The sequence below is a fragment of the Dermacentor variabilis genome, unplaced genomic scaffold (assembly GCF_050947875.1).
Source record: "Dermacentor variabilis isolate Ectoservices unplaced genomic scaffold, ASM5094787v1 scaffold_12, whole genome shotgun sequence".
NCBI lineage: Eukaryota > Metazoa > Arthropoda > Arachnida > Ixodida > Ixodidae > Dermacentor > Dermacentor variabilis.
Window position 1 is genome coordinate 57,580,241 of NW_027460280.1, and position 26,899 is coordinate 57,607,139.

At 43.2% G+C, this 26,899-nt stretch overlaps 2 protein-coding genes across 2 annotated transcripts in view; one reads left to right on the forward strand and one right to left on the reverse strand.

The window, feature by feature from the left end:
• Pstk (Phosphoseryl tRNA kinase) overlaps positions 1-18,375 on the reverse strand; it is a 37,543-nt gene extending 19,168 nt beyond the window's left edge. The window contains exons 1-3 of the mRNA XM_075676937.1: positions 17,933-18,375; positions 11,344-11,593; positions 10,212-10,395 (exon numbers count right to left, since the gene is read on the reverse strand). Of these exons, the coding sequence (XP_075533052.1) occupies positions 10,212-10,395; positions 11,344-11,593; positions 17,933-18,130 (632 nt within the window). The 5' untranslated portion in view covers positions 18,131-18,375. The remainder of the gene's footprint in view (positions 1-10,211; positions 10,396-11,343; positions 11,594-17,932) is intronic.
• Positions 18,376-19,980: 1,605 nt separating this feature from the next.
• eRF1 (eukaryotic release factor 1) lies at positions 19,981-23,744 on the forward strand. Its single transcript, XM_075676932.1, has 4 exons — positions 19,981-20,397; positions 20,515-20,690; positions 20,744-21,637; positions 21,698-23,744. Exons 1-4 carry the CDS (start codon positions 20,297-20,299, stop codon positions 21,850-21,852), a joined length of 1,326 nt encoding a protein of 441 aa, XP_075533047.1. The 5' UTR covers positions 19,981-20,296; the 3' UTR covers positions 21,853-23,744.
• Positions 23,745-26,899: the final 3,155 nt, after the last annotated feature.

A 26,899-nucleotide genomic window follows, 5' to 3' on the forward strand; every position in this document is an offset into this window, starting at 1 on the left:
TGCAACCGATATGCGTTGGGGTAGAACTTCCTTTGTCAGGCCAAAATTAATGACAGGAAGGCGTGGCCAGTTATCAGAGACAGTGACGGAGTGGGGCACAGTGATATTTCACATCAAAAGGACATCAGGAAACGGCGTGGCGACGTAATCATCATCGAGCACAGGCAAAAATGATAGCAAATAGACAAAAATTAAGGCTTTAGGTGGCAGGCGGACGAAGGCGGTCGTACTAAAGTTGTTCGGCAGTTCGGCACGAATATGCGCGAGTAGAGGAAGTTCTAGGCAAAGGGCAGAACAAGAGGCAGAATAGTTGATCAAAGCTGAATGCGCCATAAGAAAGTCGAGTCCGAGGATTAGGTCAAGGGGACAATTGGTCAGCACTGTGAAAAGAACAGGAACGTGGCGGTTGGCAATACTTATACGGGAAGTACACATTCCAGTGACTTCAACAGTGCTGCCATCAGCCACGCGTACGACTCATGTAGTAGCAGGCGTGAGACCCTTCCTCAGTCGACGACGGGGGTTACAATTAATTATGGATACCCGGGCTCCAGTATCTATTAACGCTGTCAAAGGGACACAGTCAATGTGAACATCAAGTAAGTTCTGGTTCATTGGGAGCGTCAATGGAGGATTTCAACACAACGAAGATAATGCAGCACTACCCCCAGGAGCTGCATGGACTAGTTTTCCGTCCGGGAGGGTCCATAATTGGTTGGTGACGAATAGCAGCGTGGTTGGGGCGACGGAGACCGACGGCACGTCAGAGGTAGGAGGCATACAGCGAGGCGAGTAACGGCATGGGTCGGCATATGGGCGAGGAGATGGGGAAAAGGAGCTCAAATATGGTGACGTCCAGGAGGTGCGGCAGTGGCGAGCGACGTGGCCAATGCGGAGGCAACGGAAGCAAATGGGCTTGTTGTCTGGAGTTCTCCACTCGGCAGGGTTGCGGTATCTGGCAGGGGAATAGATCGCTGTGAGGCGAAGCTGTCGACACCGGTCGGGTGCCAGGTCAGGAGACGGAGCAGGCAGCAGAAAAACCAAAGTTTGCAAATTCTTGCCGCACAAATGCCTGAATGAGGGAGATCGCTGAGGCTGGTTGGTCAATGGTGGGGTCAAGTGGGCATGGATGAAACGGCGCAGAACTTGTAGCCTCAAGCTCGCGGCAAACAATACGTGCGACATGCTCATTTAAGGGTGGTGAAGCAGGAAGGTCGACGCAAGACGACGTCACAGCCGTGTTAGGGAGCCGGGAGAACTGTGGACTGACGCGGCGGCTTTTGGCGAGCTCAAAGCGGCGGCATTCCTTAACTATGACGTCAATGGTGAACACATTTTTGAAGACCAACAAGTTGAATGCGTCATTTGCGATCCCTTTGAGTACGTGGCCGACTCTGTCAACTCCGGCCATTTTTTCGTTGACTTTCTGGCAAAGAGCGAGCATGTCTTGTATGTACGAGACATACGATTCAGTAGAAGACTGAACTCGGGTAGCAAGCTATTTTCTAGTAGCCAGCTGCTGACTGGTCGGATTTCCAAAGAGGTCGCTGAGTTTCTCCTTGAAAGCATCCCAGCTAGAGATCTTGTCCTCGTGCGTCCAGAACCAGACATGAGGAGTTCCGCCCAAGTAGAATAGGAATGTCGCTAGCATAATGGTAGGGTCCCAGCGATTGTTTCGGCTAACACGCTCATACAGGCTGAGCCAGTCCTCAACGTTGACATTATCTTGGCTGGAGAAAATGCCAGGAGCGCGGGGATTGGTAACTGTAAGGTATGTTGTTGTTGGAGTCGCAGGAGTAGACGCAGACGAGGTGTCGTCACCGGGAGCCATGGCGGAAAGCAGGATGGTGCAGCCGCTGCAGAGCTCCGTGGCGAGGACAGGGAATGGCACCCTCCACTAAAATGTTACGCGAACGAAGGATTAATAACTAGAGACTATTTACAATGTATATTTATAAAAGATAACTGCAGTGCTGGCAAGTTTCCATTATTCCATTATGATTACATTAATTTGTCGTTTCTTTATTTTATTTATTAAGCACAAGTAATTTCCCCTATGTTGTCCTTGGTGTCAGTGTTTGTTGGCTTCCTATGGTGTGTGTGTGCGTGCGTGCGTGTGCGTGCGTGTGCGTGCGTGCGTGCGTGCGTGCGTGCGTGCGTGCGTGCGTGTGTGTGTGTGTGTGTGTGTGTGTGTAGTTGCGGCGATAGGTTATCCCTTCTCTCGAACCCGGCTCCATATGGTAGCATGGTGGAGGCTTCGGGTTGAAGAAATCAGAAGCTCGGAAGTTGGGAAATCGAAAACCAACAGGTTTACTGGCATTTGCACAAAAGTTATTTACATTGTTGAATAGGAAAACAGTAAAAGATAAAAGTGTTTAGCAAGGAGCATCTGGATGAGCCGAGTTTCCATGGCCCAGAGCCACTTGTTTTCTCTCCACACAGTCATTATAACACCTCTGTTCCAACCCTCGCTCCTGGCGGTAGCCAATCACATACAGGTCACAACCCACCAGGACAACAGCCAATCAAGAAGCCCAAACAACACTGTCGCAGACGGAATATTGGACCGGCGGCCCCACCAAATTCCAGTGTGCGCAAAGGCAAAGAGAGGGTCTGGCTGTGGGAATGGGAAAGGAGATCTTTACTCCCAACAGGTTTTCTCCGCTGTTTCTCAGTATAGGGCAGGCACCAATTCATGGCAGCTTTCTCCCTGGAAATGTACATGAGCCCTTCACATCGTCTCACCTCCCCCCAAATGGTAACTCTTTGTTCCCTTCATGGCACTTCTTCTATTACGAGGGTAGCTTGTTACGGGAGAGTTAGCAGTGCCCAGCATTATGTGGGAACTGCCCTCCAACTACCTTCCCAGCGTGGCTCTCACATTGTACTCTCGCACATGACCAACAGCATGCTGCCTACTGCAGTCATAATATATATATATATATATATATATATATATATATATATATATATATATATATATATATATATATATATATATCATAATGCCTGCGGCAGAGAAGATGTTCCACATCTGCCGTGGTAGCTCAATTGGTAAGCGCATTGCATGCGTTATGCGAAGACGGGATCGTTCCCCACCTGCAGCAAGTTGTTTGTTCATTCATTATTTCCATTAATTTATAATTTCCTTAATAAAATTATTAAGTACAAGTAACTTCCCCAATGTTATCCATGGTGTCTCTGTTTGTTGGCTTCTTATGATAGGATTAATAAAAATCAGGCCCCTCAGTTCCCTTTCTTTTTGTTCATATACAGGGTGTTTCAGCGAACACTTTCAAAAATGTTTAAGAGTTGCCTGTGCAGATATCACAATTCTAGTTCATAAGCTGGTCTACTTAAAGCGGCGGACAATATTTGCACAAAAAATTAAGATGCGAAATCGACTAATTAATAAAAATTTACTAATTAAGTTTTCAATTAATTACATTATGGCCCATATTGCAATTTACAAATTCTAGCCGTGTAGTTTGCAAGGCAGATCCACTTGGAACGAATTTTCAAGATGACACCAGTTTCAAGATATAAATTCCCTAACTTTGCGGAGAAATGCATTGGCGTTCCAGTTAATTTGTTAACAAAACGTCGTTTCATGCACTGAAGCACACAAGTAACTGGAACGCCAATGCATTTATATGTACATATATCCTCGTTGTTAAAGCATTCTTGTCCGAGGAGTGCTTGGAGTTTGTCTTTGTGTGGTGTACAACCTACATATGTATAGAGAGAAAGGACGCACATTTTTGCATTGCTGAAACATTTTAAACTTCTGACAAGTTTTTAAGAGCACAAGCATTTCTATGCTTACCCAACGTGAATTAATAAATGAATGAAAAACTTTATTTATCCCTCATTAAAGGGATGGGGGCAACGGGATAGAGGGCAGGGGGAAGAACTACTTGAAGTAGGCCTCCTCTATTCTTTCAGCCCACTCCAGGACGGCCTCCTGAAGGTCGGGCCTCGAGTTGCGCAAGGCAGCCTCCCACTGCTCCTCACTAGGTATTAATTGCTAGAGGAAAGGGTGAGGCACCCTCACATGATGTGGTTTAAGTCTGCTTTGGGAGAGACAAAGAATTTACAAGAGGGATAAAGGTACATGAAGGGATGAATGCGGTGGAGGAGGTAAGGGGAGGGAAAGGTGAGAGTCTACAGCTGTCACCACAGAACTTTACACCTACGGGAAAACCGACCGTCACGTAAGACAAAAATGTGGGCCGATCACGGAGATAGTGCAATATCGGGCCGCCCTTCGGCGGAGGTGCAGCAGGCTTCAAGCACTTACATTCTTTGGAATCATGCATACAATATTGACAAAGCCCGCAGCAGTGAGCGGCTTTACCTTCGTGATGCCTATCACTTCCACGCAAACGAACCAGAGAGAACACAGCGGTCACAAATTTCCCATCACACGCAGCACCCTGCCCCTTTCACAGATCACTTTCAAGATATGGGCCTGCACGTCTCTTTTCAACGCGAAGCGGCAGAAACCCAGCTCGCAACGCTATAAGCAGTCGGTTCTCTGTGTCTGCATCGCAGAATGCATTCAAGATATGGTCCGCGCAGTGCATCCTGGTTCGACATGGATGGATAAGGCACTAAAGAGTGATATCAGCTTATAATGATCAGAACGCTATCAGCACACCTAGCACCGCCACCTGCAGTAGTTTGCTTGCCTCATCAATTCACCTTGCGCCGCTCTCCACAGCAGTTCGTGTTGCCGCAAGCGCTGTCGTTTCTACCAGTCGTATCAAAGTTTCAAAACATTAATAATGGCACTGGGCTGCGTAGAGATGAGCAAGTGGTACAATGCTTATGCATACTTACACAACTCCCAGGGGGGGTTTCTGTGTGAATTTTTTTTGTTGCTAAGGCATGTAGCCACTTCGCATCAATTTATGCTATCATCCTTATGCTATTTTTAAAAATGACGATATTAAAAAAACTAATATTTTGTTTATGAATTGATGCATTTATATAATGTATTTTGATGACCTAGCTTTTACATGACTTGGAAAAATAAACAGAGCTAAAAACGGGGATAAACTAATTTAAGATAGAGCACTATCGCGTCTTGTTTCCGGGCCAGACTTGTTGCAGCCTAGGTAACAGTGCAGATAACCGTTGTTTTCCAGCCAGATCTTCTAGTGAGTGGTTCGGTCACGGCTATGTACGGAAGAGGGCGGACACTATTTTGCAAACCACCTATCACTCAATTGCGGTTTCGGCGTTGCGGGCATGCTATATTATTCTAGATTTTAAAAAATACAGGAACAAAGCTTTGCGCTAAAGCTTCGATAGTACCATATGATGCAAGTTTCACTCACTTTTAGTGACCTGCTGTCCGACTTGTTTGAAGAGATATTTGGAAATAACTTGAGATCATGGTATTGTAGATCATGCAACACATAATGTTATTTGATCACACTCGGGAATTGATGCGGCGGACAGTCGGAAGCAGGGCTGCTTCCTGTTTAGAAGCCTTTGCGAAAATTACGGCATCAGTAATTCGAAGTTGAGGGGATGCACGAATATCACGCGTCCCCTGATATGTTGTTTTCCCCCCGCATAGCTCCCGTCTCCTGTAATCCGGCTTCACCGCGTGACCTCGTGACCACGGCAGTCGGTGTGGTTGAAGCGCTTTGTGAGAGATGGCGCAAGTGTGGCTGTGCTAACGCCACCTAACGGCGGGGTTACTTGGGCGCGGAAAGGAGAAGGCACTTCCTCTTTGGCTTGGAGTCGGCAAGTGGCGCGGACGTCCAGCTCATGCGCCGATTCATGCTTCTGCGAGACTGTCTTGCGAGGCCTCGTTCAAATGCGCCACCGTTCGCGTGACCGTACGCGCGAACGACCAGGTGTTGGTGTCCAGCATGGGGCGAACATATTCGCTTGTTATCCGGTCGCGGTGAGTCGGACTTTCACGATTTGTCGCGCGCCCATCGGCATGTTTTGTGGATACTAACTCGGCTAGCAGGCATTGATCTATGAAAGGTGCAATAAATGCCCTTGTGATTGTTTACACTAATGTGCTGTCGTTCCTTTGTCCCAAGAGCACGGGTGAGAACCCCACACAGTAAAATAAGGGCCAGTAGCTCCAAGAGATTTTAAAGTGTCGTGTCTCCCAACGTCCGTCCATTCTGAAAACTGCTGAGACGTTTAGTTAGGATGGTATCTCCACAGCAGAGCACGTGTTACAGCAGGGCCTCAGCTATGCGATAGGCCACGGTCATCTGGTGTTGAGCGATCGGGCAGTGACGAGAAGCTCTCCCTATGTCCATAATTATCTGTCAACTTCGTGTTTGGTGCATTTTATGTGCCCCCCAACCCATTTTATGCACCTCCCCCCCATCCTTCCTCATATCCATCACCTCAATTCCCATCTTCAGATTCTTTTCGGCTAGTCACTGTTGCACTTTTCAACATTCACTGGGTTGTTGAATGCCGCGGTGGCCCCTAAGATTCCTATATGTCTGCTTCTGCATGAACTTCGAGGCTATTCACCTACCTGCCCTCCCACCTGTTTGCTGTGGCGGCTTCTTAGCTACGCGGGCCCACTACCCCTGTCCTAGACATATTTTGCCATGCGCAAATCAGTGTTCTGTAGGTCATTGTTTCTTGTCCCATTCTTTTCGCTGTTTTAATTCTTGACAGTGTGTACAAACTAGCCTAACAGCAAGCTCTTCTCAAGTTTATGAAGATAATGAAAGTTAGAGACAAGCAAATGAAAAAGAAGGGAAAAAAGTGGGGAGGGAGTGCTCATTATGCATGTCCTAGGAAAGCAAGTCACAATATTTTCAGAATGCTTTTCTTCCACACTGCGTGGTCGATGATTCGGTCAAGTACCAAAAATGAGAAGCTCTTCAACGACACGAAGGCCTGGTGGGAGCAATAGTGCCTCCCAAGTTTTACGCACGCGCTCGTCCCATCTTTATCTGTAAGTGGAATATTTAGTGCTGATCCCCCCTCAGCAGTCGTGGTTAAGACGATCCGGAATGAGGCAGAGGCGCACCATGAGTGGGGCCGCAATGTTCTGTGCATGAGAGAGGGGATCGCCCCCCCCCCCACCCCTTTTAGACCACCACTAGCACTCGCCTTGCTTTCGCATTCAAGCTTTCCTTTTCATCCATGTCACTCTTTCAGAGGCCACTTCCTAAAACTTTCTGTTCCTTGGCAAAGGGGGGTTTCATCATAAAATATCAGGGGGGGGGGGGTCAACCCCACTCCCCCTTGCTACGCCAATGCTGGCAGAGCAAGCACTACAAATTGGGACAGCAAATTCCACAGTCAGCACTTTTAGCTTGACCAATGGGACTCATACATAGTTCATCAGTGATCATCTCTAATCCAAATGATCGAATGTTTCACATAACCTTCATAAGATAGGTTGAAAGGCTGGTGTCAATGTGGTATCCTCAGCACCTGCACGGCTGTCTTCACTCAGCAAAAAAGTAAACACAAAGAAGAAACCAACAGATGTCTGTGCTATCAAGCATAAGCAACCGTACATCCCCTGCACGGAGCAGGTTGTTTATTCAATTCCGCAGACGTGTGATAAGGTGTACATTGGCCTAGATAGGTAGATGTCTGAACACAAGGCTGACAAGCATAACTACCACTGCTCTAGAAAAGATACCGGTCACCTTGCCTACCACTGTAGGGATTGCAGCTCTGCAATATCAGATGGTGTGTTTTACTTTCCTTCTTCCACCTTTTTTTTTTTCTTTTTTGCTTCTTTTTTGCAGTGCAGTATGAAGGCTTGTGAAATATGAGATTTCATGCAGCATGATGGCTGTTAGCTTGTATGAGTGGTCAAAAATCTGTCATACCCTTTAATGAAGTGCTCCACGCATGCGTTGGAATGCGTATTTGTGTATGCTTATCTGCAGTAATGTTTAACAGGCTCGGAAGAGAACAGCAGTTTGCGATAGGTAGCGAAGCACTGGAAGGGGTAAGGGACTACATCTACTTAGGGCAGGTAGTGACCACGGATCCGGATCATGAGACTGAAATAACCAGAAGAATAAGAATGGGCTGGGGTGCGTTTGGCAGGCATTCTCAAATCATGAACAGCAGGTTGCCACTATCCCTCAAAAGGAGAGTGTATAACAGCTGTGTGTTACCAGTACTCACATATGGGGCAGAAACCTGGAGACTTACGAAAAGGGTTCTGCTGAAATTGAGGACGACGCAACGAGCTATGGAAAGAAGAATGATGGGTGTGACGTTAAGGGATAAGAAAAGAGCAGATTGGGTGAGGCAACAAACGCGGGTAAACGACATCTTAGTTGAAATCAAGAAAAAGAAATGGGCATGGGCCGGACATGTAATGAGGAGGGAAGATAACCGATGGTCACTAAGGGTTACGAACTGGATTCCAAGGGAAGGGATGCGTAGCAGGGGGCGGCAGAAAGTTAGGTGGGCGGATGACATTAAGACGTTTGCAGGGACAACATGGCCACAATTAGTACATGACCGGGGTAGTTGGAGAAGTATGGGAGAGGCCTTTGCCCTGCAGTGGGCGTAACTAGGCTGATGATGATGATGATGATGATCCAGCAATAAACCGACAGTTGTAGTACAGCACTCGTGTTTGTTCACTTTGTGTTACGTCCTTGTTTTGAAGTGCGCTGCCATATTCCATCTATTTTGTCAAGTTTTCTGTTGTGGAAGAGCAGAGCACAAGGTTACAACTTTAGCCCCATAAAGGAATTTGGATACCCCCTTTTTACAAGAGACTCTTACAAAAAAGCAGATACTCCTTTGTCATGTGTCATCCCACATGAACGCCTTTCCGGTAGATGTCCCCTAGTCCAAAGGCCTTTGGAGTGCCCGTGTGTCAGGGGCACGCTTTGTTATAGAGATGAAAAAGATTTTTGCTGGCCTTCGGAAAGAGTTCGGCATCATATGCCCTTTGCATCAATTGATTTACTACAACAGTTACAGGCTCCCACAGTGAACACCACCATCTTCTGCAGAAAAATTTCTTCGCGATGCAAAAATCATTGTCCTTGTCCACTTTTGTATTGTTTTTTTCAGTTTTGGAAATGTGCGCATAAATACTACCTCTCTCAGAGCCTGTGTGGAGTGCAAAACTGCACACAATTTACCAGGCACCAAAGTTGCATGAGAGAGCAAAGCATGTCCATCTCCTAGGTGCACATTGTTGCACGAGAATGAGTTCAAATGCCAGTGGCATGCAATGATGGGCAAAGTTTTTTTTCTTCACTCTACGGGGCGGGTGGACCTGAGGTAGGCAACATGGCGTGATGACAACGTGATGGAAAGCATGCAGCTTTTAATGACAACTTCATTGTCAGCATGACAGAATGGGTAGACAGACAGACAGCCACAGCAAAGCCAGTTTTGAGCTTTTAACTACTGTGGCAGTAAAATAAACAGCACATCATAAAGAAGGTACAAATGAAAAAAAAAGAGAAAATTGGAACATGCGCTCAGAACTTGCACTATCAATGAACTTTTGACACACTTTGTATTCTTTGAACTGCATATGTAAAGAAGTAAATGTGTCAGTTCGTCCTAAAATAGTGGATAGACACTTGAACATGGAGCCAGATAAAAAAAATAGTCCGGGCTTATATTCCAATAGAATTCCATGTGTTATCATGACAACCAAATGATAATCCTTATCAGCAGGTTTATTACCCCAGCTAGCTTCATGTGTAAGCAGAAATACTTCTTTGAAAATTGATAAAAGGTAGCAATGAGAAGTAAACAAAAACTGCAACACAAAATAAGTCGCCTGTGGTTTTGCTCAATCTGTTCCTACATGCATACCATGTAAATATCTCTAAACACACCCGTGAGGAGTCCAGGAATAGAGAGAGACCTACTACACTGTTTTAGGTGCCTGCTAGTGCACGTGCAGCTAAGCTACACAGGCAACTGGTGTAGCATAGTTGGCACATACAATGTTTGCAGGTATAGTTGGCAGAAACGGTATTCGAGGTGGTAGGCCATTGAGTGTGCTAAAACACCGTAGACAATCATTCATCACCTGATTCTAACTAGAAATTGTTTAAATGTTATTAACTTTTTTTTTTCAGCTGTGTGAGAACCCAACATACTCTGAACAATAAGCCTACTGTGTGAAGTCTGAAGCTGCAATGCAAAAGTGTGTTTGCAAATCACTCAACATCACAGATGTTACAGTAGTGCAAGATGAGCAATAAACTCACATGCTGCCTGGCCCTCCATCAACAGCTACCGAGTGCTGTTCCCAAGGCTCATCGCGAGGCAGCTCAAATTTTTGCTCCATGGTCTTAATTGTCAGTTCAGGCACAGGTAAGACCCGAGTAGCATTTCTTCTAATTGCCTCTTCTGTAGAGCAGAGCAGAAATACCTGGCAGAAGCCCAAAGAGTCTGAAAGAGCAGAGAGCATAGCAAAGTGGGTAGATATACACAGCATGCCCTAGCAAATGGCATAGCTATCACTTGGTTCATGCTTGCTGATGGTTCAATGCAAGACACAGCATGTCTCGCATTGCTACAGTAAGTACAGCCTTTGTGAAAAGTGTGCAGGTCAATATACATGTGATTTGTGCTGTTGCCAGGGTGTGCAGTAATGCTACCTGTTGTAACTCAGAAGCTACATGGAAGCTAGATATTTTGACAGAATTACCTGTCTTGTTCAGTTAATAAAGCGAACAACGCATACCACCAAAACTGGGATTTCTCTTTCCCTCTCCTTCACCTTTTACATGCCAAACCATGCAAGGAAAACAAGCATTATTCTGATTCAGGCATATTATGTCAAACTACCACATAAAAACAAAGGTATTTTCCTTACACTTTGCAACAGTTTCTGCTGTAAATATTTTTATCTTATTTAGTTTATGCTAGGAGGTCCATCATTGCACAGTTTCACTAAGGGATATCTCTTGGCAATTAACTGTAATCCATCTGTGTATCTTAGTAGCCTATAATCAATAAACTCACACTAAAGATCAATCTATGTAAAAGAACCCTCTATCCTATACCTAGATCTAAAGAGCTGTGCTGCTCACCACCTGTTCTTTAAACCTTGAGGAAGGAATGACTTCGGCCCGACAATGTTTAATGTAATGCATCGCAATTTTGGTTAGACACTGTTTGATTCGTAAATGAGCTGTAAGATATATGTATTTCATAACCCACTGCCATTCTAATGTCTGTGTAGGATTACTTAAGTGTGCCAAAATTGCATAAATAACCAAAAAATGGGGAAAACACCTTTCATTGCCCCGTTTTCCATCTAAACTCTGCAACACCCTTGTTCTCCCACCAGCTAGACCCATGAAGCAATGGTATAAATGACAACTGTAGACTCACACTTTCGGGCCAGCCTGAACCATGCAGCCCGCATGCTACGATAGTAGAGATTGTCATCAACCATGATCAAAGGCTTCTCATCAGGTTGCAGTTGCCTTCTCGCAGTCTTTAAGTGGTTAAGCATTTCCTTCACAGGGTCTGTACACATAGAGCTTGGCTCACAAAACTCTCCATGAAGCCATCTGATGTAGTGGTCGGCTGCTTCAAGCAAATGCTGACGGGATTCCTTAGTGAGGCCTTTACTGTGTGCCTGTGCCAAAAGTTGCCATAAAACAAAGCTGATAAGTGTATAGACCCCCACACTAACTGCACACGGTGCCAATAGCACAGGGTAATGTCACTAAACAACATGTAGTGACAATATAGTAAACCTTTCATACCAATACTCTTCGACATATCTTAAGATTTTTCGTTAAGCTTAAGTGTTTAGGTAATTCACACTCTTGAACATTCAAACTTTTTTGTACATGAACCTCTGAAAATTCTTTAAACTTTTAAAGTGTTTCACACATCCTTTACTATTATTATTACAACTATTCTATTTTTAATGGCCCATTATCAATGCCTAATTCATGGTAAATGAGTCGTGAAGCTTCATACAAGTGTGCCAAAATAATTTGAAACTGAGGCAGTACTAGCAAAATTAGGTAGTGATTTTCTCGTCCTATTTTGTTCAGTAACATTATCTGCCCATGAATAATTTACTTGATATAATTAAGCAAGGTTGATTATTATTTAAAAAAAGAAATAAAAAGCACTTGCCAGAGAAAAGTAATGCATCGCTTTACTTTTTTTCAAAATAGAGATAATAAATCAATTATTTAAATATTTAAGCATTTCATCGGTGCATTGATCCCTTTCAAAGTATCAAGAATAACTCTAAATAAAAAAAACAATCTAAAGGTTTAAATTTGATTTCTTGAACTACAAGTGTGACACATAGGCATTTGTTCTTTCTCCTTCTGCTTCGTAGTTGTACACACCTTCTGTCTTTACTTGTCACTAATTGAATATTGTATACTTTGATGTCATTGGCAGCTTTCTCTATAGACCCTATTATCATCACTACCTATGTCAAGTGGCACCTAAGGAGTGTTGTAAAAGTGGCCCAATATTAAGCTTTGAAACAAATTGCTGAAGAATTAAATTTGGCAGCTACATAAGCTACATTGTGTAAGACCATTTGTTCAGGTAAACACGTAATTTTAGATATAAATTTCACGGGATGCAATTAGTTTACTGATTAATTTATGATAAGAGTAAGACTATATTTTACAAATTTGAAGGCACTCAATATTCCAGGACAATACTTTATGTGGACTTTCTACTCCCTGTGGTCAACAGAAGTCAAACAAGGAATGTTTCTGGAGCAACGACACTCATTTTTTTATGTCATCTAGTATCTCAATCAAACATTGTTAATGGCTTCAAACCTACATTCCTGTGAACTTCTGTATTTTTTTAGATTTCTACAGTCACTCTGTACTCTGCAACAATAGTAGGTATCGTACTGTGCATCAGTACCCAGTAAGTTAAACCTCGATATAACAAACTTCAATATAACAAAATATTTTACTTTATGATTTTTTGTTCATAGAACACCATGTATTCAGAACCTCAATATAATCAAGTGCATTTATACATGATTTGAATATAATGAAATTTCACTGGTGCTGCGAAGGAATACTGAGACAATAAATAGAAACTTCCATGAATTCAGTGGCCAAATGGTTGAGTTACAAGAGGCTGCTTGTGAATGTACCTCTGAAATCACACGCCGCATGACGAAGAGCGACCGCCTAAGCACAGCAAATTCACGTTCCACATAAAGTCCAAGTATGATAAGATCCTTAATAGTACTTATTGCAACCTCTACCCCAGGTGCAGTGGCGTAGCTAGGTCGTGTGGCACCTGGGGCCCATAGGTACTTCTGTCACCCCCCCACTGGGTGTAGCCGGCGCGGAAAGAGGGGTGTCTTCAGACGTATATGACACTCCCCCCCCCCCACTGGCCCCTTGCACCCGGGGCCCACGGCACCACGGCCCCCCGGCCCCCTTTGTTGCTACGCCACTGCCCAGGTGCCAAATTTCAGGGTTTTTTCCTTGGCAAAAGCAGCAACCCTAGATACAAACCTGTGACTTATTAAAATCCTGACTGGATGTAAAAATAGCAACATTTCAGTATTAAATCTGAGAAAGCATGAACTGGTTTAAATAACAGTAAGCCATTGCTGTGGTTTTAAGAGTAATACACTTATGCATGTGACTCTACATTAGGTGTTATGTACCAGTATTTTGGATGTCTCCTTTTCATCTTGACCGAGTTTCTGCCACCATAGCTTGGAATTGAACATGAGAAGATGTGCATTACAGCTGGGCCACTATGTCATTACAATCAGTATCTGTTGCTACCAATCAGTTGTCTACAAAAATAGAAGCCCATGGAATAACAGGTCCAGTCATTAACATTTTTAAGAAGCTATTTATCTAAAAGATAACAGATTGACAACAATCTCAGACAGTTGCTCATTGGTAATTTCTAAATTAAATAAAGCAAATAGTGCATGGCAGGTGCACACAGAAATAAGTGGTGCACCCATCATTAAAATGACCACAGGTTCTGCAAAAAAAAATTTACACTGACTGTCCCAACGTGGGAGCGGCCCGCAGCGCGCTGAGTCGCATACCTCGGGAGCTTCATTAAAGTTTTTGCATCCATCCATCCATCGACGCCTTCCTCGATACCCAAAACTGAAGTTGCAACATTGCAATCAGTTTCAAGTTGTCAGTCCGAGTTGGCAAAATAATTTTATTTTGTCCCGGATGTAGTTTTGGCTCACAATACTATGCACACTATAATTTTCCCTGGGCTGGAAAATGAAATTGCTCATAGTGCTTGTGCACAGTTTTCTGGAGGCTTACAGGTCATTATGCAGTGAGTAACAGAACAATGCCTCAATGCCTTATATTCCCCATTTCTAACATAGATGCATCTTTACTATTTTCATTTTGCTTTTGTAAGAGCATGTGTATGAAATGCTTAAATTTGTTGCATTACTACCAGTCACTGAGTTATTTATTCTTATATTTTAGTGTTGCTGCTACTGTACATAGTGGTATTTTGTACCAGTGCGCATCTTATTATGTATTGTTTACATTTTCACCATATTTGTGGTTCGGCAGCTTGCTCTTTCTACTAACACAAGTTCATCCCTACTGAGATACTTTCATCTCTACTGTTCATCCCTACTGTTCATACCTAAGTTCATCCCTACTGAGAAATGCTGTGCTCTTTCACTGCTTAGCTGCAGCATGATTCCAATAGTTTTTTTTTTTTTTTTTTACTTATGGTGCGTACCTCCGATTGGATTGTAACTTGTACAACATGGGCTGATATTTTTGTATTTGCTATTTATGAAACCCCACCTGCTTGGTCCAATGTGACCACAATATATTGTAAACAAATTAAATAAATAAATGGTTGCAAAATCTCCATTACACTTCTTAGAATACACAACATTACCAAACGAAAACTAAATGTTTTAGTAGCATCCACACAAATAATCTTACGACACTTCAGATTGAATATTGTCTCCAAAATTTATTAATATGTACCAAGAGTGCAAGAGAAAACAGTTTTATTCTTTTATCAGTCAAATCTCACAGTGTCAACAGGCAATATTGCAGGGGGCATTAAGCAGAATAAAACCTATATTAGCAGAGTTGCACTAGACATGTGGAAGTTTGTTGCAATGCCAATGTCACGCCATAGTGGATTCTCTTCTTCAGTTGTTAACAGAAATGCTTTGCACAAGGCTACATTGTGAAGTGGCTCGCTGTTTTCCAAGCACAGTGCACATGAAGCAATGACTATTGTACTCGTACCTCTAAAATCTTATTAAAGCATTCACACTTGGAGTACGTTGTGGACGCAACCGATCTCTCTCTCTCTCTCTCTCTTTCTCACACACACACACAATTTTCTTATTTTGTTTTGCTCCTCAATTTTATCTGTCAAAACTAAGCTCCTGAATATCTGTCAAAACTAAATTTTCAAAGACAGAATTAAATGGTACTTTAAACAGAATATTTGTCAGCCTATTCAGGACAATTCTGGGTTCTTTCTCGTAACAGCTCATTGTTTCAGCAAAAGGGTCAGATGTGCAAGCTAAAAATTGCTTTAGGTGTAGTAAGTGAATCAAAACCATGCATGTTTCTGATATAGAAATGTGCTGTTGCATGATCTCACTGAATTCAAAAGGCATTTTGCATAGATGCACGCTCATATTAGTCTTGCAATTGTTGTTCCACAGGTAAAAAGAAAACAGTCATCATTTCCTTTGCCCCAGCAAAAGGTCAAAACAGAGAGCTTCGTCATGTAAATTAAATTATAGCTTCACAAGTCCCCAAGCGCACTTGTGTGTGACCAATAACTCAGTGATAGACACATAACTCCTCTGAGTAAATGGGCCATACATTTTGCTTCCTATTCAATCCCCTAGATTATGAAGCAAGGCATGTGGTTAAACAACACCATGTCTTCTTGACTTCAGTGCACAGCACAACACAAGGAAGAGCAAGATGTTTTCCAAGTACAAGTAGATTTAGGAGAGGCCAAATGCACAAGGACAGGAAATGTAACATTGCTTGTCTCATTAGTATGGACTGTCACAATGTGTCACGGCTCTAGTTCTGAAGAAGACATTTTCAGAGAATAGATGGTGGCACAAACTTGAACAAAGACAAAGAAAAGACTGGACAGACGCTTTGTGCTTCATTTGTGCTTGTATAGGTTTACACTACTATGCATTCTCCATGTCAAAACTAACAAACCCAGCAACAATCTAGTCCTCCTAACTAAAAAATTCAAAGCTACACCATGTATTGCATAATGACAAGCTCACGTCAATGAGGTAAATGGTTGCCTACTTCCCATAGTTTTGGCAGCACAGCAACAGATGGTGTACAGGCCACTGGCAGACTTCATTGCATGGAGTTTATTTGTGATACCCTCAAGGTACATAATTGTACATTGCAGAGGGGAGGGGCGAGAATACATTCGAAGAGTGAGAAATGCAGGATTAGTTCAAGGAATTTCCAACGAACCAAAGCAATATAAAAAAGTAGTAATACATTCATAACAAATATCAGAGGCTTACATAACATGAAAATACACAAAGAATACACTTTAGCAAGCAGACAATGTTCACGAATAAGTACATAATCATGCCTTTTGCTACCATACATTAGTCTACTACTAATGTCATACATTAGTCTACTAGATGTTTCGCGTAACTTCAACCAAACTTTTAAAAAGGTATGAAAACCACAGGCAAATATGGCGCAGTGTTCATAATCGTCTCGACTTACTCAGACTATTTCTTGTACTGCTCTTAGTTGGCTAATTAAGTTCAATTCACTTCAGCATATAATTATATTTATAGAAGCTGTTGATCATGTTCACAAACATTCAATCAAGTTGTTTCCAAGTGGTTTTTAAACATGGTTCTTTTTACTCAGGCTCTCAAGAAAACCTGCAAATTAAGAAAAAATGAAATCACATGTTTGTGCACTTTGAATGCAGCACTCTCAATTGTATATTTTAAAAAAATTGCCAGGACAGTTTCCGCAAAAAATGCAACATGCCTTAGCATCCAGTGTAACATAGACAGCCATGTCAGTATCCTTTGTGAAGATGAAACCTGCCCGAGTCTTATTTGATAAGTAGTGGTCTGGCACTCAAAGCCCATAAAAACACTACAGCCCACTTGCAGCAAAAATGCAGCTGCTGTTACTTGAAAACACAGAGAGCACTGCATCCCAGGTGTGCAAATGAGCAGTTACGTCATTATTCCATATTTTATGGTCATTGCTGTGATTAAGAAGGGTGTAAGATTGGACTTGTTGGTAAAACATGCTTTAAAGTTTAACAGCGCAAGGTCACCAGAGAGGACGGAAGAGAGAACAGTGCTCTCTGTTCTTTCTTCTGTCCCCTCTGGTGTCCTTGCTATGTGATGATCCTTGGTGACCATCACATAGAGAGAGCTTCAAGACATCTTATGCCCTAAGACAATACAAACTTATCTAAATTAATTCGTAACCAAGTGCACTACAGAAAAATACCCTAAGTAACTAGAGACTGGGCAATATGCCGTTGGTCGCAATCGCCCATATATTTGGTTCAAATTATGTGAAACACCCAATATGTGTCGCAACGCTCGTGTTTCAATTTTGGCCGAGAGCGCAATACATTCGCTTGCCAAATCAGAAGTACAACATATTCTTGTTGGCACTCAAACATAACGCCACTTCCGGGACAAAATTCCAATTTCACGAAAAACATGCTCTGAAACATGGTCCTGTAGACTCGGTGTTCCGTGTTTTTATTCTAAAATAAAGAAAAGATTTCTCACTTCGGCACAAATGAGGCAACAACAACAAAGGTGTTACGAAAAAAACGCCAGTAGTATATAACTCACAATGGCAACTTCACGCAATATATACAATGGTAGTTTGCTCCGGCGTTGCACAATGCAACAGCTTCAACATGTTGATATCGTCTGCGCGAATATAAAACCATTGCTGTTTACCATTTCGGCTTGGGCATCCGTGCTCACGAGTTCGTCATAGCAAATGACACATGGGTACCAAGGCAAGCGCGCGCGCGCTGGCGCTGTTCCACTTTCCAATGCAGTACAAATGCTTTGTACCAGCGTCGTTTTCCCACTGGCAGGTAAGCCACAAAAAAGCGCCAGCATCGATGCATGATCAGTTGTCATCACTAGCATTCACGTGCGATCAGAATTTCTCAGTAAGGAACTCTATGCGTGTAATGTCATGGTCACACCGACCCATCAAACACTGGTGTTCGAGAATGGAGCGGTTTTTTACAGTACGTTAAAGAAGAGCCCGCCTTTTTCTTCTCCCTGCGTGCGCTTTCTTTCGCGCTTCTTTCTGCGGGAAAAAATTTACGTTTATTGTAGCCATAGAATTTCTCACTATATAGTGTTATAGTGTTATATATATATGAACCTCTATGACTGTAGCATGAGAAAAATATAATCAGAGAAACCGGAAAAATTGACTGCTGACGTACTTCCGCCAGTCACTCTAGTTGAACCACCGATAACATTCGTAGGTATTCTCAACAAAAAAGCTCGTTCCAGGCTTTGCTAGCTTGGCTCAGATAGCAATTACTGTAGGTGCGGTGCATAGAGTTTCATACAATTAGGGTGGGGAAGGCCGTGGTGGCCCGGGCCACCGTGCATGCCAGGTACTGTACTATTTGTGGCGGAAGTCACGTGCCATAAAAACCCTATGGCATATTTTGGGCATGTTCCTCCATGACCTCATTGACCTCATTCATGAACGGGTTAACCACTTCGACTGGGAAGTTTTATGTCAGGCTCCCCATATTTGTATGAAACTCTATGAGGCTCCCAACTCCGCACACTTCACGCTACACCATGCACACGGCAAACAGCATAGGTGTTGCTAATGCAGCCGCTTGCTTTTTGCGACTGGTAATGATGTCCGTATAATATTACTCGTGCTAGCACGGCAGCTGTAGTGGCGTTTGCCGTCATTGCTCTGGTGATCCAATTTTAGAATTGTTCGCGTTTGGGCTGGTGCTAAGAACAAAAACTGCGCAATAAATTCCAACCATGCTCCAATTTTGATCGGCGCCTCGCCACTTTCGGCTGTAGGAAGAAGGGGCACGCGCTGCGCTTTTGCGGGACATTGCGTCAGACCTGTCTTCATGCATAAGGCTTCCTTCTATCATTCCAAAAAACAGCTACCGCAGCATAATGATGGTGATTTGTCACTTCTCCCATACAAACTAAAGAGCCCTTGCAAGTGCCCAAGCTGAAGAAAAGAAAAATACGTGACTTTTCGCGCACAAGACACAAACAAGGTGTGGTGGCAGACATTGTGGTACGAAATACAGGTGCATGGAGGAAGAAAAGCGTTTTGTTTTCTGTTTTCTTTCTTTCCTCCATATGACAGGTGCCACAACCGTGTCAACAATTTATACCGGTGTCACACGTACACTTCCAATCGCGATCGAGACCGATCCGGATCGAAACTCCCAACTGCGATTGGCTCTCTCGCGCATTTTGCGCAAAGGAGCCAATCACGCCCGAGAAATTCGATCCGGATCGGGTTTGATCGCGATCAAAAGTGCGCCGTGTGATACCGGTGTAATACTCCCGTTTATGTGACATGATTGACGCGAACGTTTAGTTGTGGAAGAATCACCCTTGAGGGGACGGGTAAAATTGTGTGGTTATAGTTACGTCATGGCCGTGGAAGGCAAAGCGATCTGAAGTCCCTAAGTATTTTTTCTGTTTCTTTAGAAAGAAACAATCTATAGGAAATTTAGTCTGGACTGCACGAAGAAATGTGAGGTAAAACTGTAAACATAAAGCTACGGTAACCTCTGCGGCCTGATAAATGTTAAATAAAGAAATGCTAATAATCGGGAACAAATAACAAAATATTACCTTCAATATTCGTCTCAGCACTTGTAAGGGCATTAAAATACACGTCATGATAAATGTGTAGAGAGCACGGTAGGGTAAGGCGCGAAAGCTCGTCCTCAGTTGGACACCCTGAACGACCCTGACTGCGCGCGGCGTGTGACGTCGACCTACTGGACTCGTGAGTTCCACATGGGCCCTCAGTCATAGTCACGTTTTGTTGCGTGCTCTGCTAGGGCTGTAGTAGGCACTGCCAGTTCATGTAATCGCTATCGTTGGTGTTCTGGCACGCAAAATCATTGCGTAACATTTCGAAGCACTTTACTTATCATTGCTAGCCCACTGTTACTGTGGATTTCGCTCCTGACGACCAGAAAGCGGAGTGCTTGGGGCCGACATTAGGCCTACGAGCATTAGATACAGTCGGTGCGAACCGGTTACTTTGAAGTATTTATATTTTAATTTAATTTAAGCATGGCTTCCACTGGATATAACTTAGAGGAGTCCAACGCCGATAGGAATGTGGAGATCTGGAAGATCAAGAAACTGATCAAGAGCTTGGAGGCCGCACGGGGGTAAGTGACATTTTCTCGGTGTTTGGCATATGTTAGGGTTAAAGGCTAAGCCTAGAGTGTCTTTCAAACCGGCGTTCTAAAGTTGTCATGCGCTGATAATTCGTAATTTCTGTGCAGCAATGGCACGAGTATGATCTCATTGATCATCCCACCGAAGGACCAGATCTCCCGAGTGTCTAAAATGTTGGCCGACGAGTTCGGAACGGCTTCCAACATCAAGAGCCGGGTGAACCGGCTGTCAGTTCTTGGGGCTATCACGTCTGTGCAGCACCGGCTCAAGCTCTACACGAAAGGTGAGCGCAACTCTTTGCGGCGAGCAGTGTCTCATTCGTCATTCACCATGCAGTGCCACCGAATGGATTAGTCATCTACTGTGGCACGATCGTAACCGAGGAAGGCAAAGAGAAAAAGGTGAACATCGACTTCGAGCCGTTCAAGCCAATTAACACGTCACTGTACCTGTGCGACAATAAGTTCCACACAGAGGCCCTGTCTGCGTTGCTTGCCGATGACAACAAATTCGGCTTCATTGTGATGGACGGCAACGGAGCCCTCTTTGGCACCCTTCAAGGCAACACACGCGAAGTGCTTCACAAGTTCACGGTAGATTTACCGAAGAAGCACGGACGTGGAGGTCAGTCTGCATTGCGATTTGCTCGGCTACGTATGGAGAAGAGGCACAATTACGTGCGCAAGGTAGCCGAAGTGGCCACCACACTTTACATAAGCAATGATAGGCCAAACATTGCGGGCCTCATTTTGGCAGGTTCTGCCGACTTTAAGACCGAGCTTAGCCAGTCAGATATGTTTGACCCAAGGCTGCAGGTTAAGGTGCTCAAGCTGGTTGATGTATCTTATGGTGGTGAAAATGGCTTCAACCAAGCCATAGAGCTGTCTGCTGAGGTACTGTCCAATGTGAAGTTCATTCAGGAGAAGAAACTTATTGGCCGCTACTTCGATGAAATTTCTCAGGACACTGGCAAATATTGCTTTGGTGTAGAAGACACACTGAAAGCTCTTGAGATGGGTTCTGTTGAAATCCTGATTGCGTGGGAAAATCTTGACATTGTACGCTATGTGCTGAAGAACCACACAAGTGATGAAGAGAAGATACTGCACCTGACCCCTGAGCAAGAGAAAGACAAGAGCCACTTTCTGGATCGGGAGACAGGTGTTGAACTGGAGCTGGTGGAGTCAATGGCACTGCTAGAATGGCTGGCGAATAACTACAAGAATTTTGGTGAGTGACTGACAGCTTGTGAAGTAGTAGCCCTTGCTCATCAACTCTTTTCTATCGCAGGTGCCACGCTAGAGATCATCACAGATAAGTCTCAGGAGGGCTCGCAGTTTGTCAAGGGTTTTGGTGGCATAGGAGGCATCCTGCGCTACCGTGTGGACTTCCAGTCTCTCGAGGTGAATGACCTTGTGGATGACTTTGATTTAGATGACCTGTAAACGTCCAGTTAGCTCCTTCGGCACTTTGATTAGTGGCTGCTGTGCACACGGAGCTGTCGACTATTATAACGCACACTTGGCCAACCCGCCTGGCCTTCCACCTGACCTGGGTGTGCTGTACAGTGTTCTACAAGGGTGAGCAGCATTAAAGAAGTTGGGGACGACTTCTACCTCTTGCTGCCTTGCCCCCTCCCCACTTTCTTCAGGCCAGACAGCATGTGTGCCCTGCGCCCTTCGTTTGAAGACTGCTTGTGATGGGGAGGGAATTCCTAGTGAATTGCTATCGAAGCAGTGTTGCTGCTGCTGCCTTTCCTGCACAAGTTGACTTATTTGTCACTTCGAAGTGTAGTTGTGGGTATGGGATGAACAAGTTGTGTGCCTTTTGGCAGTGAGGCAAGCGGTAAACTAAGATGCCCATGCCAGGAACTGTATGAAATTACAGTAGAATTTGTATTTTTACAAATGGTCTGAATGAATGCGAATGAATTTTTTTTTATTTAAAAGATGGTGTGTGGCTGTGTGTGTACAATGGTTCTAAATTCCTCCAGGCTTGTGGCTGTGGTTATTGCAATCATATTCTTAGTAGGCACTCATTTTATTGACAATACCATTGTTAGCAAGAACGTATTTCCAAGTGGACAGGGTACGCACATACATTGTATGATCCTGGGAGCTATGCAAGATTCTTAGGCTGCAGTCTCTCTCTATCTCTGGCAGCCTAATTCAGTACAGTGCTTGTTAAATCTTTTTGCCCTGCTTTTTTCATTTTTTGTCTCGGAGGTGGTGTTGGTTTTGCAGATGATCGTCTGAAATGTGTGTGCATGTGGCATAGGATATGAATACCCCGGACCTGGCTGTGCTCGTGCAGTTATTTGTTCTGTGCATGGTGCTGAAGAAACTGGGACTGTAAAGAAATGAAGAATGCATTGACTACAAATGGCATCAGAGGTGCATGTAGATTGAATGCCTGCAGATGATGACACTCAGTGACGCATCAGTGGCGTTTACAAGCAACTTATTGTTGCAGGAAAATTTTGTTCAATTAAAGTTGGGGAGAACAAGTACCAAGTCTCTCTCTCTTTCTTAAACACTACTATCTGCATGCTTTTGATGATTGGCCTCTAGCTGAAGGAAGTGTAGGAGAATTGGTACATTTTGCCACTCCTAGTCTACAATGTCCTGAGCAACTTGCTATGAAGGCAGGCAGAAGAAATTTTCTACACCTTCTGCATGACTTCAGTGCAGGTGCAGTAAATGGCTGTTGTACACATGGCTGGTCAAAAAATTTTGGCAATGCTTTAGAAGTGTATTTTCAAGCAAGCAGGAAAAAAATACCTGCTGTACATTTCCCATGGTAGAGCTTCATTAATTTCCTGGATGTGTAAGGAACGCTCGTTTATTGCAGCAAATAATTTTTATTCTTGGTGCAGTGCCCAACTTGTTTTTAATGAATAACCTGCATACTTCATGGTGCCTCTGTTGAACTGTTGTCTTGTTATGATGTGCCCTTAACTCATTAGCGCCAAGTGTACTTTTGAAAGTACATCATTTTCATTTGTAGATAATTAAAGAAGAAACATTCTGTTTTAGTTAGTATGCCATATTGCTAAGGGTCATGCCAAAATGACCACATTGTTTTTTTCTCAGCTGTATAATTTCTCTGATCTTATAATCGTTAAAATTAGAGAAGTGCTGAATTTGGCAAGTAATGCTGTGCATGCAGCTCATTTTTATCATGCTTAGTACTTGCTTTTGAAGCCGATTTTTGTGTGAAAGTCTTGGAAAAGAATGTTGTAAATGACGAATGCATGAGATTGCATACACAAAGCATCTTTATAGCTTCACAAGAAAATGCAAGTGTACTTTATAATAAAGTATGCTGGGCCTATGACTATGCCAGAAAGGTTTGTTTGCTTTCAAAGCATGTTTGATAGTTTTTTACCTGTATTCAGGCAAAATATTTGTTGCTGGCTGCAAAAAAGCTTCACAGGAGGTTGCAGGTATAAAGAGCTTTCAGTAAGGCTTCGACTGGGGCTAGATTATTGTGACATGGTTCTGTACACTGCGCTATACAGTATAGCGCAGTGAACAGAACTGTATAAAAAGAATAACAAACACTCAACATTAGTATTTCTGCTCCCAGTTTCCTTCCATCCACAAAGATGGCACAATCTTGTCTTCACTTCCAATAAATAGCAAAATGTGTTGGACTAAATTTTAAGGGTGTGCCAATATTCGAAACATTCTAATGAGTTGAATAGTGTCTTATTTGATTTGGTCTTTGAATCAATCTCTACATGTGAATATTAATACTTTTCGAATATTTCAAAGTGTCACCTGCAGCCAGTCAAACAAAATTGGAGCAAAAATATTATACATTTTCACCCCTGCAACTATAGTACATAAAGAGAATTTAACGGAGTAGAACAGGCTATGTTGCTCGGGTAGCCATATTTTACAGCCTATACAGCAATCATTCATGCTGTCTCAAGAGTGTATACGAAGAAACTACTTGTTTGCCTCTAGTGCTCCATTTGTCCTTTTAATAAACAGTGCTTCGTAACCTACTATGTAATGACACAAAATTTCAAACTTTAAGAACATAAGGATGTGAACATTTTACAGTAATTGTGATAACTATTGTTCATTATTGAAAAAATAAATTCACTGACTATTACGATACTCCCTAACGCGAAATTTGAGTGCAGCTGTGTAAGTTTTTTCATTTCGCAATTTAATATTGAGGCAAATAATTTCAGTGAGACATGTAGCAGTTTGATCTATGATCTATGGGTCAAGCGTGTCGGCTTTTATACATGACTTGTTGAAGGTTCCAGTGCAATCGCTGGTGCCGCATGGCTTGCAAAAAGCACTACACAATTCGCATTGCGCATACAATCGGATAACAAAATAGTTGCAAACCATGACAGTCGACAAGTGCAAACGAGACGAAACCAAACGTGGTGCGAGCGAGAGCTGACGTGAGCAGACAATTGTACGAAACGAGTGGTTGCCTGGGTTCACATGAGACCAGTTTCCCGCACGTGTGTCACTGAAAAGGCTGCTCTCATTGGCCTTCACCGTTTGCTGGAGTCTTTCATATCCCGCACTGCATTTGCGCTTTTATCTTTCGCTGTGCCCGTTCAGTTGGTTGTGCTGCAGACGCATGCCACAGGAATGGGTGCCTAAGAGCTGCGCTCTAAAATAACCCGCTATGGTAGCATAGTGGGTATGGTGGTGTGCTAATCAGTCGAGGGCACAGGATCGAATCCCAGCTGTAGCAGCTGCATTTTGACGGGGGTGACAGCAAAGATGCCCCTGTACTGTGCACATTAAAGAACCCTGTGTGGGAAAAAGTAATCCAGAGACCCTCACTATGGCCTGCCTCATAACCAAATCATGGCTTTGGCATGTGGAACCCTGAATGTAAATTTTTTTAATGAAGAAAGATATTCAACTTTGTTCACTTTCAGCACTATTTCGGTCTCGAAAGTCCCTATTCGTACACCCCTAGTAAATTAAGGTCAAGAAAATAACTTGGGACATTCTATGAAAATTTTTTTTATATATATATTTTATGTACAATCTTATTGCAAAGTAATTAGAATAAGATGACAAAGACGATGTCATTGCAGGAGAGACCACCAGTTGAAATTTTCAACCACCATTGAACCAAATGCTGAATCTTTACTCTTGTATGTCTGCATTGACTGTAGAATGTCGTGTCCTCATCTGCATCAATGTGGTAGCACTGCGTGTGTTCGGGAAAGGAACACTGAACTCGTTCCGTTGTCTGCTGAAATGATGTCTTGCATTGAATAGTAAAAAAAGCTCCCATACAAAGAATATTTGCCACTAACATGCTAATTTTGCCGTTGGAAGCCTGAATGGGCCTGTATTAAGCTTAATTTGACCATTCGCAGCAAGCCGTTATGTTTTAACTATAGCCTGCCTTCGAGGATCTGCATCAGGTTTTGATTTCATAAAGGTACAGCATACATCATTGTAGTACTCGAAATAGTCAAGAGCAGTCAATAAAACTTCTGCATCGTAGCTGTGTGAAAAGACCATTAGGTACCATAAATGAATAAATGTGCCGAGCACTGTATTCTTCACAGCAACAGCATATCGGAAACTTCTAATGAACTGCTGTCAGTGTTTGTCATTTTGACCCAAATTATTTGTCACTCCCTAACAATGGTGAACCACAGCAGATGCTGAATGAGGCAAGTCTGCCAAGTAACTGCACTGAATATCTCGGCGAAATGTTTGCACGCAAGAAAAATGCAAAATCTTTTTTTTTTTTTTCTTTGCAGGACTGAGTTTCATGTAAAACATTGTGGAAATTGGCATATGTGAGAAAAAAGTTATAAACTAGAAGAAAAGTGGGTGAAAAGTTGCATCACGCATTTCACTTGCCCATTTATGCCACTGCTGCTATGAATGAGAGGAGCATTTTTATATATGTAGTAGCTTGCATAGCAAGATGGTCCTGTTGCAGCAGTCAGTGCCTGTGCTTTTTGCAACATTTTGGTGTGCATGCCGTTGCTACCAACAGCACAGGTGAGGGGGGCAAAGGCTCAAAAGGATGCTTTGATTTCAGCCGACTCATTTGTGAAGAAATGGTGTGCAGTTGCCATAACACAAACAGGTTTAGTTTGCGGAAGTACCAAAAGAGAAAAATAGGTGGAGCGTGGGGAAAGTGGGGGTGTCCAGTGGAATAAGGTATCCTTTGAATCAATTCGACTCCTCTCACTGCCCCATGTCACATTTTTGCCCTTTAGATATATTAGTGTTTATTTTTGTGGTGTTTGTTTCCTAGAAGGAATGGCTGAAATGAAACTTTTTCATATCACTTTCTCTTTTTTTATTAGTGGAGCATGAGGAAAAGATAAACTGTGCCGCCAACAAATCACGGTGAACACAATACCGCATCATTCTTGCTGCCATATATTGCCGCCGTATGCCACCGTATATTCATTTCCGACATTAAAATGCTAAATATCCTACTGTTGCTGCTGTCATGGCACTTGAGGCACCAGCACAA

Bases quoted from the DNA above. Each gene is read 5' to 3' on its own strand.
- eRF1 (XM_075676932.1), top strand. From the start codon at position 20,297: ATGGCTTCCACTGGATATAACTTAGAGGAGTCCAACGCCGATAGGAAT. The intron at 20,691-20,743 runs GTGAGCGCAACT...TTCACCATGCAG, and splicing joins GCTCAAGCTCTACACGAAAG to TGCCACCGAATGGATTAGTC. The intron at 21,638-21,697 runs GTGAGTGACTGA...TTTCTATCGCAG, and splicing joins GAATAACTACAAGAATTTTG to GTGCCACGCTAGAGATCATC.